This window comes from Triticum dicoccoides, chromosome 6B (genome assembly GCF_002162155.2).
Source record: "Triticum dicoccoides isolate Atlit2015 ecotype Zavitan chromosome 6B, WEW_v2.0, whole genome shotgun sequence".
Taxonomy (NCBI): domain Eukaryota; kingdom Viridiplantae; phylum Streptophyta; class Magnoliopsida; order Poales; family Poaceae; genus Triticum; species Triticum dicoccoides.
In genome coordinates, this window is record NC_041391.1 from 59,147,979 (window position 1) to 59,166,261 (window position 18,283).

At 46.6% G+C, this 18,283-nt stretch overlaps 1 protein-coding gene and 1 pseudogene across 8 annotated transcripts; one reads left to right on the forward strand and one right to left on the reverse strand.

Moving 5' to 3' along the window:
* Positions 1-7,559: 7,559 nt before the first annotated feature.
* Positions 7,560-12,843, reverse strand: LOC119323193. Of its 8 annotated transcripts, none has more exons than XM_037596786.1 (6): positions 11,230-12,843; positions 11,071-11,152; positions 10,059-10,168; positions 8,650-9,964; positions 8,454-8,520; positions 7,560-8,354 (listed from the first exon to the last, which is right to left on the reverse strand). In XM_037596786.1, exon 1 carries the CDS (start codon positions 12,788-12,790, stop codon positions 11,630-11,632), a length of 1,161 nt encoding a protein of 386 aa, XP_037452683.1. In that variant the 5' UTR covers positions 12,791-12,843; the 3' UTR covers positions 7,560-8,354; positions 8,454-8,520; positions 8,650-9,964; positions 10,059-10,168; positions 11,071-11,152; positions 11,230-11,629. The 8 variants fall into 8 exon arrangements, with proteins under 8 accessions (XP_037452683.1, XP_037452680.1, XP_037452677.1 ...); XM_037596783.1 differs by having other exon boundaries at positions 8,650-8,870; positions 9,819-9,964; positions 11,071-12,843; XM_037596780.1 differs by having other exon boundaries at positions 8,650-8,870; positions 9,751-9,964; positions 11,071-12,843.
* Positions 12,844-15,641: 2,798 nt separating this feature from the next.
* Positions 15,642-16,014, forward strand: LOC119325591 (annotated as a pseudogene).
* Positions 16,015-18,283: the final 2,269 nt, after the last annotated feature.

Genomic DNA, 18,283 nt, shown 5'->3' on the forward strand with positions numbered 1-18,283 from the left:
GGAGAGACAGACACCCGCTAGCCACCTTATGCAACTAGTGCATGTCAGTCGGTGGAACCTGTCTCACGTAAGCGTACGTGTAAGGTCGGTCCGGGCCGCTTCATCCCACAATACCGCTGAAGCAAAATAAGACTAGTAGTGGCAAGAAAGTTGACAACATCTACGCCCACAACAGATTTGTGTTCTACTCGTGCAATAGAGAACTACGCATAAACCTAGCTCATGATGCCACTATTGGGGAACGTTGCATAAAATAAATTTTTTCCTACGTTCACCAAGATCAATCTATGAGTTCATCTAGCAACGAGAGAGAGGAGTGCATCTACATACCCTTGTAGATCACGAGCGGAAGCGTTCAAGAGAACGGGGTTGAGGGAGTCGTTCTCGTCGTGATCCAAATCACTAGAGATCCTAGCGCCGAACGGACGGCACCTCCGCGTTCAACACACGTACGGTCAGCGTGACGTCTCCTCCTTCTTGATCCAGCAAGGGGGAAGGAGAGGTTGATGAAGATCCAGCAGCACGACGGCGTGGTGGATGCAGCAGGGTTCCGGCAGGGCTTCGCCAAGCGACTACGGGAGAAGGAGGTGTAGCAAGGGGGTAGGGAGGTGCCATATGTCAGGGTGCGGCTGCCCTCCCACCCCCCCTCTTTATATAGGGACCCCAGGGGGGGCGCCGGTCCTAGGAGATGGAATCTCCTAGGGGGGGGGCTGCGGCCAAGGGGGGAGACTTGCCCCCCAAGGCAAGTGGAGACGCCCCCTCCCCTAGGGTTTCCATCCCTAGGCACAGAGGGGGGCCCGGGGGGGGAGCGCACCAGCCCACCAGGGGCTGGTTCCCCTCCCACTTCAGCCCATGGGGCCCTCCGGGATGGGTGGCCCCACCCGGTGGACCCACGGGACCCTTCTGGTGGTCCCGGTACAATACCGGTGAACCCCGAAACTTTCTCGATAGCCGAAACTCGACTTCCCATATATAATTCTTTACCTCCGGACCATTCCGTAACTCCTCATGACGTCCGGGATCTCATCCGGGACTCCGAACAACTTTCGGTTTGCTGCATACTAATATCTTTACAACCCTAGCGTCACCGAAACTTAAGTGTGTAGACCCTACGGGTTCGGGAGAAATGTAGACATGACCAAGACGGCTCTCCGGTCAATAACCAATAGCGGGATCTGGATACCCATGTTGGTTCCCACATACTCCTCGATGATCTCATCGGATGAACCACGATGTCGAGGATTTAAGCAACCCCGCATACAATTCCCTTTGTCAATCGGTACGTTGCTTGTCCGAGATTCGATCGTCGGTATCCCAATACCTCGTTCAATATCATTACCGGCAAGTCACTTTACTCGTACCGTAATGCATGATCCCGTGACCAGACACTTGGTCACTTTGAGCTCATTATGATGATGCATTACCGAGTGGGCCCAGAGATACCTCTCCGTCATACAGAGTGACAAATCCCAGTCTCGATCCGTGTCAACCCAACAGACACTTTCGGAGATACCTATAGTGCACCTTTATAGCCACCCAGTTACGTTGTGACGTTTGGTACACCCAAAGCACTCCTACGGTATCCGGGAGTTACACGATCTCATGGTCTAAGGAAAAGATACTTGACATTGGAAAAGCTCTAGCAAACGAACTACACGATCTTTGTGCTATGCTTAGGATTGGGTCTTGTCCATCACATCATTCTCCTAATGATGTGATCCCGTTATCAATGACATCAAATGTCCATAGTCAGGAAACCATGACTATCTGTTGATCAACGAGCTAGTCAACTAGAGGCTCACTAGGGACATGTTGTGGTCTAAGTATTCACACGTGTATTACGATTTCTGGATAATACAATTATAGCATGAATAAAATACAATTATCACGAACAAGAAAATATAATAATAATCCTTTTATTATTGCCTCTAGGGCATATTTCCAACACACGCCACCGGTTGAAGTAGAGGTCGCCTTCATGCCAATCTGGGCGCGCATCCACGATGTTCCCCCTGTCATGCTGGATGAGGGGGTGGCGTGGAAGCTTGGAGCCATGCTGGGAGAAGTCCTCGAGGTGGACACAAATAGGAGTGGTAAGATCTGGGGTGATTTCATAAGAGTTAGAGTGAAACATGACGTAGATGAACCGCTTTGCAACAAAATCACATCCCATGATAAGGCTAGCAATGAGGTGTTTTTCTTAGAGGTCAAGTATGAGAGAGTTCCTCGGTTTTGTGGTTATTGTGGTATCCTTGGGCATGGCTAACACGACTGTAAGTTGCCAGTGGACCTCCAGGAGATGAGGTACACGGCAACAATGCGTGCCTCCCCTTTTAAAAAGAGTAGAAGTAGGGGTGGTTTTGTGGCTCCGGTTGTGAGCAGTGCCAGGAGGTTTCTCAGCTTCGGGAAGGAGGTGTTCAAAGGGGATACAGATAAACTGACAGGGCATGACGAAGAGAGGATATCGGAGGCGATCCTTGCTAATCCTCTGGTTCAAGAAGCTATTGCAGCAGTCAGTACAATCAAAGTTTCAGATGGAAGGCCTCAGGCAGAGGTGCAAGCAACGCGGGTGATGCCTAATGCCTCGGCCCATATTGGGAATGAGGGGATGCTGGGGGCACTGGCTCCTGTGTACCCGAAGCTTGCTGATACAGAGGACAGGGCGCCAACAGAGGATGATGCTACCCTTCCAGGCCAGGAAGGAGGGGGCGACCTTGCTGGCATGATCACTACCAAGGATGACCCTCCTTTCCCTCCTGGGTTCGGACCAGTGGCTCAGTTCACGAAGGCCGGGGTGGACACTGATGCAGAGGAGACAGCAAAGTCAGGTGAAAAACAGCGAGTCAACCTAAAGAGCACCAAGATGGTTTTCCTCGCAGGAAGTGGAAACAAGGTGGAGATGAAGAAACGGGCCAGGAAGGGAGTTGGCGAGGTTGCGTCGGTTCTTGGAAAAAGAGGCGGGCGCGGAAATGGTGATGAAGCTCTTGAGGATGCGAAAAGTAGGAAAGATGGGACAGAATAACTCAAGAAAATCAAGGTTGCAGTTGAGGAGGAAGGTCAGAACACCACTGGAGGAGAGGAAAAACAGGAAGCGACCGAGCCCGGGGCTCTCGGCGAACTGGCGGACGCGAATGGCAGCGTCCGTCAGGAGCCATGAAGCTCCTAAGTTGGAACTGCCGGGGCCTAGGGCAGCCCCGGACAGTTCAAGAACTGGTGCAACTCGTGAGTGCACACCGCCCGTCTATCGTTTTTATTTCGGAAACTAGGCAAAATAAAGATAGGGTCAATGGTCTTAAGTGGAGGCTTGGCCTCAAGAACTGCACACTGCATGATGGCAGAGGAAAGGGTGCCGGTATCGCCTTGTACTGGGATGAGTCCGTGCAAATAAAAAAACTTTCAGTTGGCCGAGGTACATGGATGTGTTGAGAAAAAATAGTCCCAATGATCAATGGTGGAGAAGAACCTTTGTGTATGGTGAGCCCAAAGCTCATGAAAGAATCCATATGTGGAATTTGCTGAGACGGATAAAACATAATGCTAATGCCCCATGGTTAGTAATTGGGGATTTTAATGAGACCCAATGGCAGAGTGAACATTATTCGGCTACAAAGCGATCAGAGAAACAAATGGCAGATTTCAGGGAGGTATTGGAGTGGTGCAACCTGCATGACTTGGGCTTCAGAGGGCTGGGCTGGACTTACAACAACAAGCAGTCCGGCAAGAAAAATGTGAAGGCTAGGTTGGACCGCGGGGTAGCTACTCCCAGCTGGTGTAATAGATTCCAAAATGCTAACATTCAGCATTTGTGCTCAACATGATCTGACCACCTGCCGCTCCTGCTTCAGTTTGGGGGGAAGCTAGAGTACAGGAAGAAAAAGGAATTCAAATATGAAGCCATGTGGGAGAGGGAGGGGTCGCTGCAAGATTTGGTTCAGGAGATATGGAGCAGGGGAGGAGCAGCTGCAACACTTCAGGAGGTTCAGAATAAGGTGCATTCTCTGCAGCAAGGGCTGGGTAAGTGGAGTAAATCAGAGTTTGGTTCAGTGGCTAGACAAACGAAAAAGCTGCGGAGTAAGCTACAATCCCTCATGAATAAACCACAGTGTGCAGCAAATGACAAGGAGATAAAAAGAGTCACGGACGAATTGGATGAACTACTCCTACGCGAGGAAATTATGTGGCGCCAGAGGTCCAGAGCAACCTACTTACGCGAAGGAGATAGGAACACAGAATGGTTCCACCGGCAAGCTTCTTGGAGGAGAAAACAAAACACCATTACGAAACTGAAGAATGGTGATGGTCTGTGGGTAGAGAAGAAGGAAGACCTTCAGAACATGACAACAAAGTATTTCAAGGAATTGTTTACTGAGGATAAGGGCCCCACACGAACTTCTGGACTTGTACACGCAGATGGTCACCCAAGAAATGAATGACGATCTGGAGAGAGACTTTACTGAGAAGGAAATCGGCGATGCACTTTTTCAGATTGGACCACTAAAGGCCCCAGGACCGGATGGTTTACCCGCCCGGTTCTATCAAAGGAATTGGGGGCTTTTGAAGGAAGAGGTAGTGAAGGCCGTACAGAATTTCTTTGCTGATGGTTTCATGCCGGATGGTCTAAACGATACTGCCATTGTTCTCATCCCCAAGGGTAATGACCCGCAGTCGCCGAAGGATTTTAGACCAATTAGCTTGTGTAATGTCATTTGCAAGGTGATTTCTAAATGCTTGGTCAATAGGTTGCGTCCCCTCCTTGATGGCCTTTTATCTGAGACCCAAAGTGCATTTATCCCCGGCCGGATGATTACGGATAATGCACTGATTGCCTTTGAGTGCTTCCACAAAATCCAACATAGCAATTACCCTATGAATACACATTGCGCATATAAACTTGACCTCGCCAAGACTTACGATAGAGTGGATTGGAGGTTCTTGGAAGGAGTATTGGACATATATGGGTTCAGCAAAAAATGGATTGCATGGATCATGGTTTGTGTCCGGTCCGTGAGATACTTGGTGAGATGCAACGGAGAGCTCCTTGAGAGGTTCACACCATCTCGTGGGCTTAGACAAGGCGATCCTCTCAGCCCGTACCTGTTTTTGTTTGTGGCAGAGGGCCTTTCTTGGATTCTGCAAAGGGAGGTTAGTGGGGGCAACATTGTGCCGTTAAAAATTGCTCGAGGGAGCCCGAGCATCTCAAATCTGTTATTCGCGGACAATAGCCTTCTTTTCTTCAAAGCTTCGGTTGAACAAGCAGAGGTGGTGAAAAATGTGCTCTCCACCTTCCAGAGGGGTACTGGACAACTCCTAAGCCCGAATAAGTGTTCTTTGTTGTTTACTGAGAAATGCCCGGTCCCTATCCAAGTGGACATCAGAGGGACACTTGAGGTCGAGTCCTCAACCTTTGAGAGCAAATACCTTGGGCTTCTCACACCGGAAGGCAGAATGAAGGAAGATAATTTTCAACCGATCATGGAAAGATTTACCAAAAGATGCAGCAACGGGTCGGGTAGACATATTTCCTTTGCGGCGAAGGAAGTCCATGTAAAATCAATTGTCCAAGCCCTTCCAACCTTCACCATGGGCGTTTTCAAGATGCCCATGGGGTTCTGTGAGAAGTACGAGAGGCTGATTAGAGATTTCTATTGGGGTGATGAGGATGAGCATCGGAAAAGTCCACTGGATGGCGTGGGACAAAATGACGAAACCAAAGAGAGGTGGAGGTATTGGCTTCAGAGACATGCATTTCTTCAACCAAGCTTTGCTGGCGAGGCAGGGATGGAGGCTAATCCAGTTCCCGGATAGCTTGTGTGCGAGGGTCCTCAAGTCGAAGTACTACCCCAAAGGGGAACTTTTAGACACGGTTTTTGCCTCCAATGCCTCACAGGCATGGAGAGGAATTGAGTTTGGCTTGGAGCCCCTAAAGAAAGGAATAATTTGGAGAGTGGGTAATGGAAAGAACATTCAAATCCAAAGGGACCAGTGGATACCAAGGAAAGAGGGATTAAAAGTTGCCAACTTCATGTGCAGATGAAGACTGAGATGGGTAAATCAGCTTATTGACCAGGTCTCCAAAGACTGGAACCATGGACTTATCAATCGGTTATTCAATCCCTTCTACGTGTCTGAAATTATTAAGATAAGAATACCGAAAGGGGAGACTGAGGATTGTGTGGCTTGGCACTATGAGAACTCTGGTAATTTCTCTGTCAAGAGTGCCTACAAGCTTGCGATGACGATAAAAGGAAGCGGCCCTCAGACTTCCAGCTCCACGGCAAGTGTGGATGACCACAGCACCTGGGACCGTATCAGGAAAGCGAAAATCCCTGGAAAAATCAAATTATTCTGATGGAGGGTGGCCACAAACACCCTAGCTACCAAGTCAAACAAGTGCAGACGGACGATTGTCACAAACAGCACCTGTGATATATGCGGCAATGCGGAGGAAGATGAGTATCATGCTGTGGTATCGTGCACAAAAAGCAGAGCTCTAAGACAAGCAATGAGAAATCATTGGAGGCGCCCGAAAGAAAATGCGTTCTGGTACACAGGAGAGGATTGGCTCCAAAACCTCCTGAATACATGCGATGCTGACACCCGGAACAAAATCCTAATCATGCTATGGCGAGCATGGTTTCTCAGGGATAATATAATCCATAGTGATGGAAAGGAGGCGATCTCGAGATCAGTGGCTTTCCTGCTTAAGTATGAAGAAGAAGTCAGGTCAGTACAGGAGAAATCAGAGGCCGAAAGGGGCATGTTCTGCATGGATTTGTTTGAACAGCACTGCCCAGATCCTCTCAAGCCTGTAGGGAAGCAATGGCGCCCTCCAGGCGAGGGCGTGATCAAATTAAATACTGACGCTTCTGTTGACCCTGCATCGGGTGTGAGTGCGTGCGGTGCAGTTGCTAGAAACGAGCAAGGAGCCCCGGTCTTCTCGATGGGATGCAAACTGGGCAAATGTACGACAGTGGAAGAAGCAGAGGGCCTTGCGCTGCTGAGCGGGCTGCAGACTCTGGCAAGATACTACTCACTCTGTTCCTAAATATAAGTCTTTGTAGAGATTCCATTATGGTCTACATACAAAGCAAAATGAATGAATCTACACTCTAAAATGCATCTACATACATCTGTATGTGGTCTATAGTGAAATCTCTACAAAGACTTACATTTAGGAACCGAGGGAGTATAACGGATCAATACATGTAGAACTCGATTGCCTCACCCTGGTGAAGGCGATCAGCCCAGGCGCAGCAAATCAGTCGCACCTATTTGCGATTGTAGCTGACATCAAGACAGAGCTGTGCAAGTTTCGATCTCGCCTGATTGAGTGGGTTCAGAGAGAGAAGAATAAACTTGCCCATGGTCTGGCAGCTTTTGCATCTAGGAACGGCGATCTCCTCAAGTTGGCTGGCGTGCCAGATGAGCTGAGTGATATATTGTGGAAAGATTGTAACCTGACTGATTGATCAGTTCGTGTGATTCTCAAAAAAAAATAAAATTTGCAGCTGCCATTAGAGGAGAAATATAAAAATCAGACTTCACCAATTAAGGCCCAATAGACTCAGAAAAGACTTTCACTTACTATAGATAGCTTGTTCACTTGGGTGCAAGTCACGGATGAAGATTTAGAGTAACCTGAATTGCCATGGTTCCAGAATTTTGCAATCAAGCCTATTCTACAATTCTGGAAGCAAACTTGTTCATTCTGTACATCAGTAACATAAAATTAACCAGAGATGAACCAGCTGATACGTAGACGTAGTAGCTACACGGCGTGCAAGAGATAGAAAATAGAAAATTCCTGCCTCCATGGATGGCTGTGTGCATCCCTTGATGCAGAGGCCCGGGGGTATCCTCCTTTCCGAAAGAAAATGGAACGCTTCAGACGCCATGAGCTTTGCGCCCTGTTGCGACGCCTCCCTTTTTCCCTCCACTTGTACCAAGCTCCAACGGTTGCTAATCCAGTAGCAAACATGAAAGACCAGTGAGCTGGGATCGTAGCTCGAAACATGCCATATTTTTTGGCCTTCTGGATCCCCCAAAGTGTCCCATCAACCCCAACAGTCGCCATCTTCCTTTCCCCAGTAGGAAGAGATTCCTGAAACAACAATCAGCCGCAACTTATATTGAGCTGGCAAACAGTCTACATGCCCTACAGTAAAAGTCCACAAACACATGCTCAAACCCGCCTTTTCAGCTCAAACTTTGCTGACCCTCCTTCAGAGTGAAGAGCCCCCAGCCGGTGCCATCCCAAGTTGCCTCTAATTATCTACTAGACAGGAAACGATTGTCTATTGATTTCTTGATATTGATGAGGAAAGCTACACCACTTTTCTCATTTGCTGGGACATCTGAGAAATGATAACTTCACAATGTGCTTTGTGAAAAATACTGAAATTCTTGCAAGGAACCACCTACTAAATAGCATTTTTAGTGCATCGAAGATTTACCTGATCTCGTAATATCTCTGTTCCAACATGTGGTGTCAACATGACATGAGGATGGAAATTTTCAAAACTGTGCCATCAAGGAATGGAAAGTATCAGTTTCATCAGGAGCTAGGAACGACCAGAAGAAAGAAAGAGCACTTTGATGTGGCTGTAGTTTGGACTATCTTGTGCTGAATCCCCGTACGTGGCACCATACCTGTCCATGTTCAAACCCAGCCCCTGTTTATTTAGACTCATCGATTTATAGTCCTGTTCAATCCCCGGAATCTCTCATCATTAGGCTCTCCTCTTCGTGTAAAAGTTCAGTTGGTATACAACCTTGCTGAGTTTGATCTGGAAACAGAAGCAGTACTACATCATCCTCCAGTTGGTGCTGCTCTCCTGGTCGTCCTCACGGCCGCGGTGGTCTTTCCGTCTCTGCTCCATAGAGATAATTGTTATAATTTTCAGGATTAATTCAGGAGCTGTATTTTATTATCAACTTTCAGCACATTGCCTTCATGGATATGCATAAATGTTGGAGAAATAAATTGCAGAAATAAGAATGATGCTAATCAACTAGCATTTGCACTTGGATTTCATCACTGTGCCTTCAATACATTAGATACTAAATGCACGCTTTACACTTCAATCTAAAACAGTTTTATCTGCTGACACTGTAAAAATGACACTTCCCTTTTGGTGAACCCGTATGAAAATATGCCTATTTTAATAGACTAAATTGGACATTTATGAAAACGACAGGAGAATCAAAATCCTCTAATCACCGATGTATTTAAGGTAAGAAAGTGATTTCTCATCACAAGTAGTTAAGCCCACTCCCAACATTCTGAAAACATAAGACCTCTTGTCATATATATGCTGCTATGATAATGGAAAATGTTGATACTCTTCTCAGTATAATAGTTGTGGCTCTGAAGAGACTGGAGTGAAATCGTAAATAAAAGTTTAGCCTATTAGCTGCTGGCAACTTTCTGCTCAGATTCAAGTTAACTTGGCTCCTGAAAGATTTCTAAATGCTTACTATAGGTTCACACTTGAATTGGGTATAATAAGTTTCAGAGTTCACACATGAAGTTTGAAAGATTCATGGATAACGTTCAGCTCTGATTCAAATTCAGACTTCAGACTTCAGAGTACAAAATTTACATACCACCTACTTTTTACATGCATGAGTGACTCATTCAGATTGTTTATATCCAAGTGAAGATGCACCAAAATGTAGAAAATTGATTAAAGCACCAGATGATGCTAGTTTATTCAAAGCTATAGTACAATACTAGAAGGATTACTTAACTTGCAAGATGCAACAAAGAGAAAAGTAGGAGCTTCCCTGAATAAAACTCATGCATTGTCAGGCCATACTTGTTGCTGAAGCTTCAGGGCGTCATCAACTAACAGAGACTTCAGAATAATGTATAGTACAGCAAAGCCATTGCTGCCATTATTCGTCTAGTTTCCTGGAAGAAGAAAAAAAGCACCATCTACATCCACTTTCAGCACATCTTCACCTGGAAGAAAGAAAGCACCATCCACATTCAGTAAATCAGTATGCTTCTATTGCCTAGCCCTTTTTTTCTTGAGGAAAACTCAACATCTTCTCACCTGGTGGTAAGTCACTTCACCATTCGACCTGTTCCCCTCACCTACATTTCATTAATCTTGTTTCTATAATTTCAACAAGCACCAGAAAAGGGACCATCTCCTTTGCCTTACTGCAAGCACACACCAGAGATCTCATTTCTTCCAACTTCTACAGCTTCACATTAGGAACAAACAAATGTGCACCATCCTCACACAGGTTGGTTCATACACTGAGGTACATAGTAATTCCTATGTTTGAAATTCAGCAAGATTCCATACTACATGGCATCCCATCCGACTTTTTTCCTTTTCCTATTCCGACTTTCCAGGTCAAAATTTGCAAAGAAGGATGGTACATAAGACACATTTTATTACTATCTTAAACAAATATTCTAAGGGATAATGATGCCCACACTATCTACATAGATAGTGCTATTATAGAATAAAATTAGCTAAAAGATATAGCAGAAATTAACATGGTAATGCCATAACCCTTTTGAAGGTTACCATAACTTAAGTTCCCTTATTGTATGAAATGTCCTCTGTTTTTCAGCACCATGCAATACAAGCATCAATTTGCTTCTCCAGTACAAATACCAGGGCATTAGAAATTTCTGTTTACGTAGTGAAATACAAGTAGGCTTTCACCAGAAATGGTACTAGCTTACTACTCAACTATCCAGTTTTGAGATCAGATGCCCCTAGAAAAGTATCACCCAGAAGGCCATCCAAAACTACAAGAGACAAATAAACGAAAACTAATACAAACTACTAGTCAGAAACAGAAATACTACTTCTCAGGGAAGTTTGAGACTTCATATCATATTCGTGGGCAAAATGAGAACATTCTTTCATGAAAGGTAGATGGAGGGTTGCACTATAAACTGCAGTAGCCATTTCAGAACACAAAGATACGTGCAGAAATACTACTCATTGATACTTCAAAGAATTGGCAGGATGCCCTGATCTCACTCTCTTAGTTCCAAACATGTGTCAAACTGTCAATATGACACGAGGAAGAACAAGTTCATACCAGTGCGATGTTTTCCCGGTACATACCCATTTTCATATCAGTATTGGTTCATGTAAAACTGAATCTGGCAGACACTTCCCCTCTGCAAGCAGTTGCATAGTCTTCAGCAAGATGCGGTGCAGCTTTCATGTGAGGGCATATGAATCTTTCCATAAATACCTTCTCGCTGACCATGACTGCATTAAAGAAGTCCTGGTCTTGATCTATGAATCCATTTTCATTGAGAAACTTTAAAACGTAGTATCGGGGCATTAGCCGGCCCTCCAGGCCGTAAGTGGGCAATGTCGACCGATGTGCCAAGTATGCCGGTTTCAACCCCACCTCAGAGATCAGGAACTCTGACTTCCTCTGCAGCAGGTCCTTAGACAATGACAGCACCATTGGGGACTTACAAACAGCAATGGCAACCTCAGCATACAGACATACTATAAATAATAGATAGCAGCCAACTACCATTCAGTTAGGCCAACAACACTAAATCAGGAATGAATAGCATGATACGAGGAGTGAAGATTTTGTTGTGCCATATGCAGTTATGAATTTTCAGACCAGTCTTGGTTCATGTAAATCTGAATCTAGTCGGCACTTCATCTTTGCAGGCTGCCGCATAATCTTTAGCGAGGTGTGGTGCAGCTTCCTTGTGAGGGCATATGAACTTCTCCACAAATTCCTTCCCGGTAATTTTGACTGCGTAATAGTAATCCCGATTGCGACTTAGCAATCCATTTTCCTTAAGAAACTTTACAACATAGTGTCGGGCTCTTAGCCGGCCCTTCAGGCTGAAAGTGAGCAGTGTCGGCCGATGAGCAATGTATGCCGGTTCCAAACCCACCTCGGAGATGAGGAACTCGGACATGCGCTGCAGCGAGTCCTCGGACCTCTTCAGCAACGATGGAGCCCTAGAAACAGCAATGCCCACCTCAGCATCCGTCCACGTGAATGTTTTCTTCAAGAGCTCCACTTTGGCAGTGATTTTGTCCTCGCTGAGGAATGCAACAGCTTGTAGCGCATGCTTGAACATCAGAGATCCACGGGGTACACCAAGAAGACCTTCGACACATGCCACTGCTGTCCGGATGCGTTCGGTGCTGATGTTGAGCAGCAATGGCGTATGTATGCAGAGCCTGGCAATATCACAAGCAGCTAGCCCGCACTCGTGCAGGAAGGTGACATTGGGCTTGACCACCCGGTCGAGGTCGGACCCGAGAATGGAGCCACCCGCTCGAGGTAGGGCTCGAAGGAGGTTGTCGTAGGAGCCGAAGAGGGGCAAGCAGTACTCCAGCGTGGAGACGATGGATCTGCAGCGGAATCTGTCGGGGCCAAGCGAGACGAGGCGTGCGACCTCAGAAGGCGAGAGGCCGAGGCCAGTGAGCTCCGCGACATTGGGGGCCAGGGTTTTGTCCACTTTGGCGCAGAGGAACAGCGGGTCTTTGGCGACGACGGAGGCGACGTCGGCGGTGGAGAGGCCGAGGCCGGCGAGGAAAGAGAGCACGGCGTCGGGCTTGGCGCGGGACTTGAGGTGGGAGAGCTTGGCGGAGGCCTTGAGGGCCTGGGGTCGGGTGAGGCCGCAGGTACGGACGAGGTAGTCCTCCACGGCGAAGCTAGGGTTTGGGGAAATGCAGGGGGCAGCGGGCGCGGCGGCGGAGAGGAGGCGGTGTAGAGGAGAGACGGAGGGAGAAGAGAGGAGCTGGGCGAGGACGCCGCGACGGAGCCGGAGCATGGCGGCGCCGGCGGCGAGGGGATTGTGCGAGACGGAGGAGAGAGTGGTGAGGGTTTGCGTTGGTGCGGTGTCTGCTCCAACCTTGAGGATGACCAACTGACCCATGGGCTGGTCTGGGCTGGGCTGGGCTAAGTTAGACTAGAGAGACCCATTTAGATCCGCTCAAATGCCCTAAAAAAAGAACCACCCATGGAAAAAAAAAGTGACTCGTCTAGATGTCTTGCGAGGGTTACTCAAAAAGAAAAAAAGATGATCTTGTGAGGATAGTTTTAAAAACCGGACTGGACTGGAGGTCCAACCGGAAAAACCGGAACCGGCACCTTGCCTGGTTTTTTAAGGTGTACCGGTCATTTAGTAAAAAAAATGAAATTTTTATTTTAAAAAAATTGCATTAACAAAGAATCAAACACCTACCCATGAGGCAAGACATCCTAAAACCACAATAACCAACTAGGCTAATGACACTGTGATTTATTAATCGTTTACATCTAATATTACGTGTATTCTTTTAATGTGAGGTCAAAATTTGGTAAGTTACCTTAAAATATTCTGATCTTTTGTCGCAAATGGACCGATGAAACGACGGTTCGACCAGTAAAAATCTAAACCGACAGGCTCACCGATTCGGTTGCTAGTTTGGTTTTAAAAACTAGGCTTGTGAGACCTCGAAAAAAAAATCAAGATGACCTTGCGTTTCTAAAAAGAGCCTTAGATGACGCAGTATTTTTTTAAAGAAATTGACGAGCTTGCGTTTCTAAAGAAGAACCTTAGATCTAGTTCAAGAAAAATTAGTAACAAGGCCAAAACCGGGTTTTTACAAGTTTTTGACTCATTTTTGACCCGATCGTGCCGCCGTGGAGTCTTATCTTTGTCTGGCTCCGATCTCTGGAAGTAACTTAATCTTGCAATAAAACACTCTTGCTTGGAAGGTATGGTAAAGGTAAACTGTTTCTATTTTTTGATATAAAAAAAAGAGTGCTAAAGGAGTCATTCAGAAGTGAGTGAAGGGGCAAAGCTCATTTCTTTCATTCAGGAATGGACACTGGACCAGAATGAAATGTGGGAATATCGGGATTGGCAGATTTTTTATATTGAAATAAAAAAAACTCAACACGACTAGTGAATTCAAATTAGAGTCACTTGCGGATTTCTTCAAATTGTTGTAGTGTAGTATTGTGGTTTTTCAGTAAAGACCCCGACCTATAAATATTCACAGCCCGGCTCATACGTGCGGACAATATTCACCCAGAGCCCCGTTGCGACCGCAATGCTGTTCTTGAAGGACCTTACCTTAGAGCAAAAAAGGGGAATAGAAGTTAGGAAGACTACTGACGTAGGGCGGCGGGTGAGCTCAACCTCGAACCAAACAAGCAACGGATTGAGCAACTAGCGCGAAAGCCGTTGCGCGTTAGCGCATCCGTTTTCTTGCTCCATCGTTATTAGTTTCTATTCTCTCCCTGCACGAACCTCGGTCCAATCAATTTGTTTGGAATTGGGGTTAGGACCGGTTAGAACTCCCATTTCCCGATCGGAGGTTTGAGCTGCTATGGCAAGCTTTTTTCCCAAATAGTGGGTATGGGGAACCGACCGTACCAACATGATTGGCTGGTGTTGCTGATACTGGACCCATTATAACCCCGATTGGAAGGGCAGGCCAGTCTGAGGCTCTGGGGATGCGAGGCCATTGAAAGTGAGTATCCCATATTCTATGACGGAGATAGAGCATTAATTGCAGTTTTCACCCCACCTTAACGACCGAGCGAGGGATGAAATCTTTCGACGACTAGGGAGGCGTCACCCGAGGCCGATTCCAGTGGATCACTATAGAATCTTCTAGAAGCAGGTTCTCCGGGCACTATGGTAGGACGTGGATCGATCATGGCGAGAATGGACTTCTCCTTCATGTAATGGTTTAGAAGAGTCACGATCCTGTTCCCCGTCAGGCTTTTTCCCTTCTCGACTAGACGAAGGAGATATTCATTCCATTCAGGTAGGTGAGGAAGGGCGGCGTCGGCTTGACCCTGTCTTCTCTCTTGGTCGGGTCGGAGGCTAAGTTTCTCATTCAGTGGTGAGGTGTTCATAGAAAGCAAGGCCTCGCCCAACGAGTGGTGAATTTGGTTTGGATGGGGTCTCGCTTGGACGCTGGGGAGATCCATAGATCTGGATAGAGTATTTCTCGCTCAGTAAAGAAGAGTAGGCACGCTATGGCTTACGCAGTGGATCTTCGGGCAACCAACCCGGCACATCCAATTCCGATCAACAACTTGGAGGTATGGCTGAGTGGCTTAAGGCATCGGTTTGCTAAATCGACATACAAGAAGATTGTATCATGGGTTCGAATCCCATTTCCTCCGGCACGGAAGTAGAACGGGTGGGCGAAATTACGTGAGAGAAAGAACCTCAGATTGATGGAGTCCGGCAGTCCGCCGTCAGACAGAATAGCTGCTTAGTGACTAGGAGCGGAGCGCCCCTTTCTTGTTCTTGGTGGCGTCTATAGCGAAGAAGACCTTCCTGAACAAGGGCCGTCCAGTCCCTGGCTGGCTCTCGGTTCTTGAGCAAGCTCCTCCACTGCAGGTAGGATGCTCATAGATGAAGAAAAGAGACTTTAGGCAAGTGGTTCTGGTAGCTCAGCTGGTTAGAGCAAAACAAGCAACGGATTGAGCAACTAGCGCGAAAGCCGTTGCGCGTTAGCGCATCCGTTTTCTTGTTGGACTGCAAATCCTTTTTTTCTTGTTTCAGTGAGAAGAGCAAGGGGCATTGCCCTGGAAATCCTTCAGTGGTTCGAATCCACATCTGAGCGTCTTTTGTATGCCGCTCTGCGAGCAAGGAGCGCCGCGAGGAGAGAGAGAGAACGAAGTGGGCTTTGGTGATGTCGGAATTTGCACCTATTTGTATCTATTTAGTGATCAGTCCGCTAGTTTCTTTGATTCCACTCGGTGTTCCTTTTCCATTTGCTTCCAATAGTTCGACCTATCCAGAAAAATTGTCGGCCTACGAATGTGGTTCCGATCCCTCCGGTGATGTCAGAAGTCATTTCGATACGATTTTATCTGGTTCCTATTTTATTTATTATCCCTGATCCGTAAGTCACCTTTTCTTTTCCTTGGGCAGTACCTCCTAACAAGATTGATCTGTTTGGATCTTGGTCCATAATGGCCTTTTTATTGATTTTGACGATTGGATCTCTCTATGAATGGAAAAGGGGTGCTTCGGATCGGGAGTAACCAATTTTGAAAGGGCAAAAGGGGGAAGGACATAGGAAAGAGGGAGCCTACAAAAAATCAATTGATTCGTCATGGTAGAGAAGAAAAATGGCGCACGGACCGTACTCGAGCTTCGGATCAATGTCCCCAGAAGCAAGGAGTATGCATGCGTGTTTCGACGAGAACACCGAAAAAACCTAATCAGCTCTACGTAAGATAGCAAAAGTACGGTTGAGCAATCGACATGATATATTTGCTCACATTCCAGACGAAGGTCATAATTCGCAGGAACATTCTATAGTCTTAGTCAGAGGAGGTAGAGTGAAAGATTCGCCAGGTGTGAAATCCCATCGTATTCGAGGAGTCAAGGATTTGTTGGGAATTCTGGATCGTAGAAAGGGAAGATCTAAATATGGTGCAGAAAGACCTAAATCGAAATGACTGGAAGATGCCTCTGGAACTTTTGGGTTCTTTTTTGGGGGTGATATGGAAGCAGCTAGCTCCCTTTCCCTTATTACGTTACCATTTCTCTCCGCTATTCTTCGCTTAGAAGGGCTTGACTTACTTAACTTACCGCTTTCCCGAAACTAGCTAAAAAAGGGTCGGGTATACCTGCCTGATGAGATAGGGTTTTTTCTAAAGCGGGAGCTGCTGTCGGTATGGGCAATTTCTTAAGTTCTTTCATTGATTGAGGGTTTTTTTCTCGTAGAAATGTATGTTCGTTTTCTTTTCTTTTCTCGTTGTGATTTGAAGAACATAAAAATATCCCCTAATCACATGCCATACCCAACAGGCCCTAATCACATGCCATACCCAGCAGGCCAACAGAGAATGAACATTGATCTTTTTTTTGCATGGTAATACATGTCTCATTCATATCATAAAGATCAAAGTACAAGTCACGTAATGACCGACATGACAAAACTGAAAAGATACCAGAATATCTCTGAGCTTGACACCAACGCCCGTCACCTGCCTCCGGCACCACCACAGCAGCCACCAAAAGAAAAGAATGACATATCAGCTCCTCACCCGAGCTCGAGGCGGCTCCATCGCTGGTATGCAGCTTTGCGGACCTTCATGGTGGCTCACCAAAAGTAAAGCCATCATCGATGAACAAAACAGACTGGAGAAACACCCCGGACACACCATCGAATTCCAGATCTAGCACCCCATCACGACTAAGACGCCGAAGGAGGAAACCATACCTGCCATCCACAAACCGCGAACTCAACACATGTTCCGTCTTCCAGATGTCGGTGAAGCAGACCACAATCAACATCCACTCCTGGACTACATCCCAAACTCTGCACCATCGCTGGAGCAAACACCGTCACAACGACGGAGCCCGAGGACACAGGTCCACCACGAGGATGCGGCCGCCACGCCATACTTGCTTGAACAAACTAGTTTTCAAACCCATCTCCAACCATAGGGCCGATGGCCTCGTCATGGAAGGATCCGAAGAATCTTTATTCAACACCGTCATCATCACCACCGAAGCCAAGAAGTGCTAGCGATGCAAGAACCGAAACCGTAGTTGAAACATGGTTTATACCTACGTACTATACATTTTTTGAGTGTCACTCTTCCACGGCCATATCATGATTTTGGAATGTGTTTTTGCCGGCAAAGTCAACCCAATTGTGAATTTCATGCAATCAATGTCCAATGATCAAGGTTCCACCCCTTATGTCAACTGATAGCATCAAGGTCACCCTGTCATGTTGAGTCTCTGATTATCATTTTTTAGAAGTTCAAACTCAAGTAATTCCAGGTGCTTTGTTTTTTTCCCTGAATGATGGATCGTCATGGAACCAAGATGTGAAGCAAATCATTGAGTAGCTAGATACTAACATGGAGTGATATTTTTTCTTTTCTTTTCGTAAGGAACATGGGGTGATATTAATGTACACAAAGAATGCAGGTGCTGCCACAATGTCAGGACATGAAGGAAATGAACCAATTATCTTTTGCGGGGAAATATAGGAAGAACAGAATCAGGTGTCACAGGATATGCGGTGTGTGCAGATGCTTCTCTACAGCAACTGCTAAAGCAAGGAATGGAGTCTTCATCCGACCAGCAAAAGAGCACATCAAAAAGGAGGAATTTACATATCAGCAGCAGCTGCAGAGGCTCCAAGGTTGCTGCACACACAGATCGCCACAACTTTGAGAAACAAACGCATCACCTTCCTGTCGGACAATCAGATCTTAGCTCGGGCAGCAGCTTCAAAGAATCTTCGACATGGACCTGTTCATCGGGATATTAGGCCTCCCACACCTAGCT

Excerpts from the sequence above, each read along its gene's own strand:
- LOC119323193 (XM_037596786.1), bottom strand. The coding sequence starts at position 12,790 with ATGCTCCGGCTCCGTCGCGGCGTCCTCGCCCAGCTCCTCTCTTCTCCC.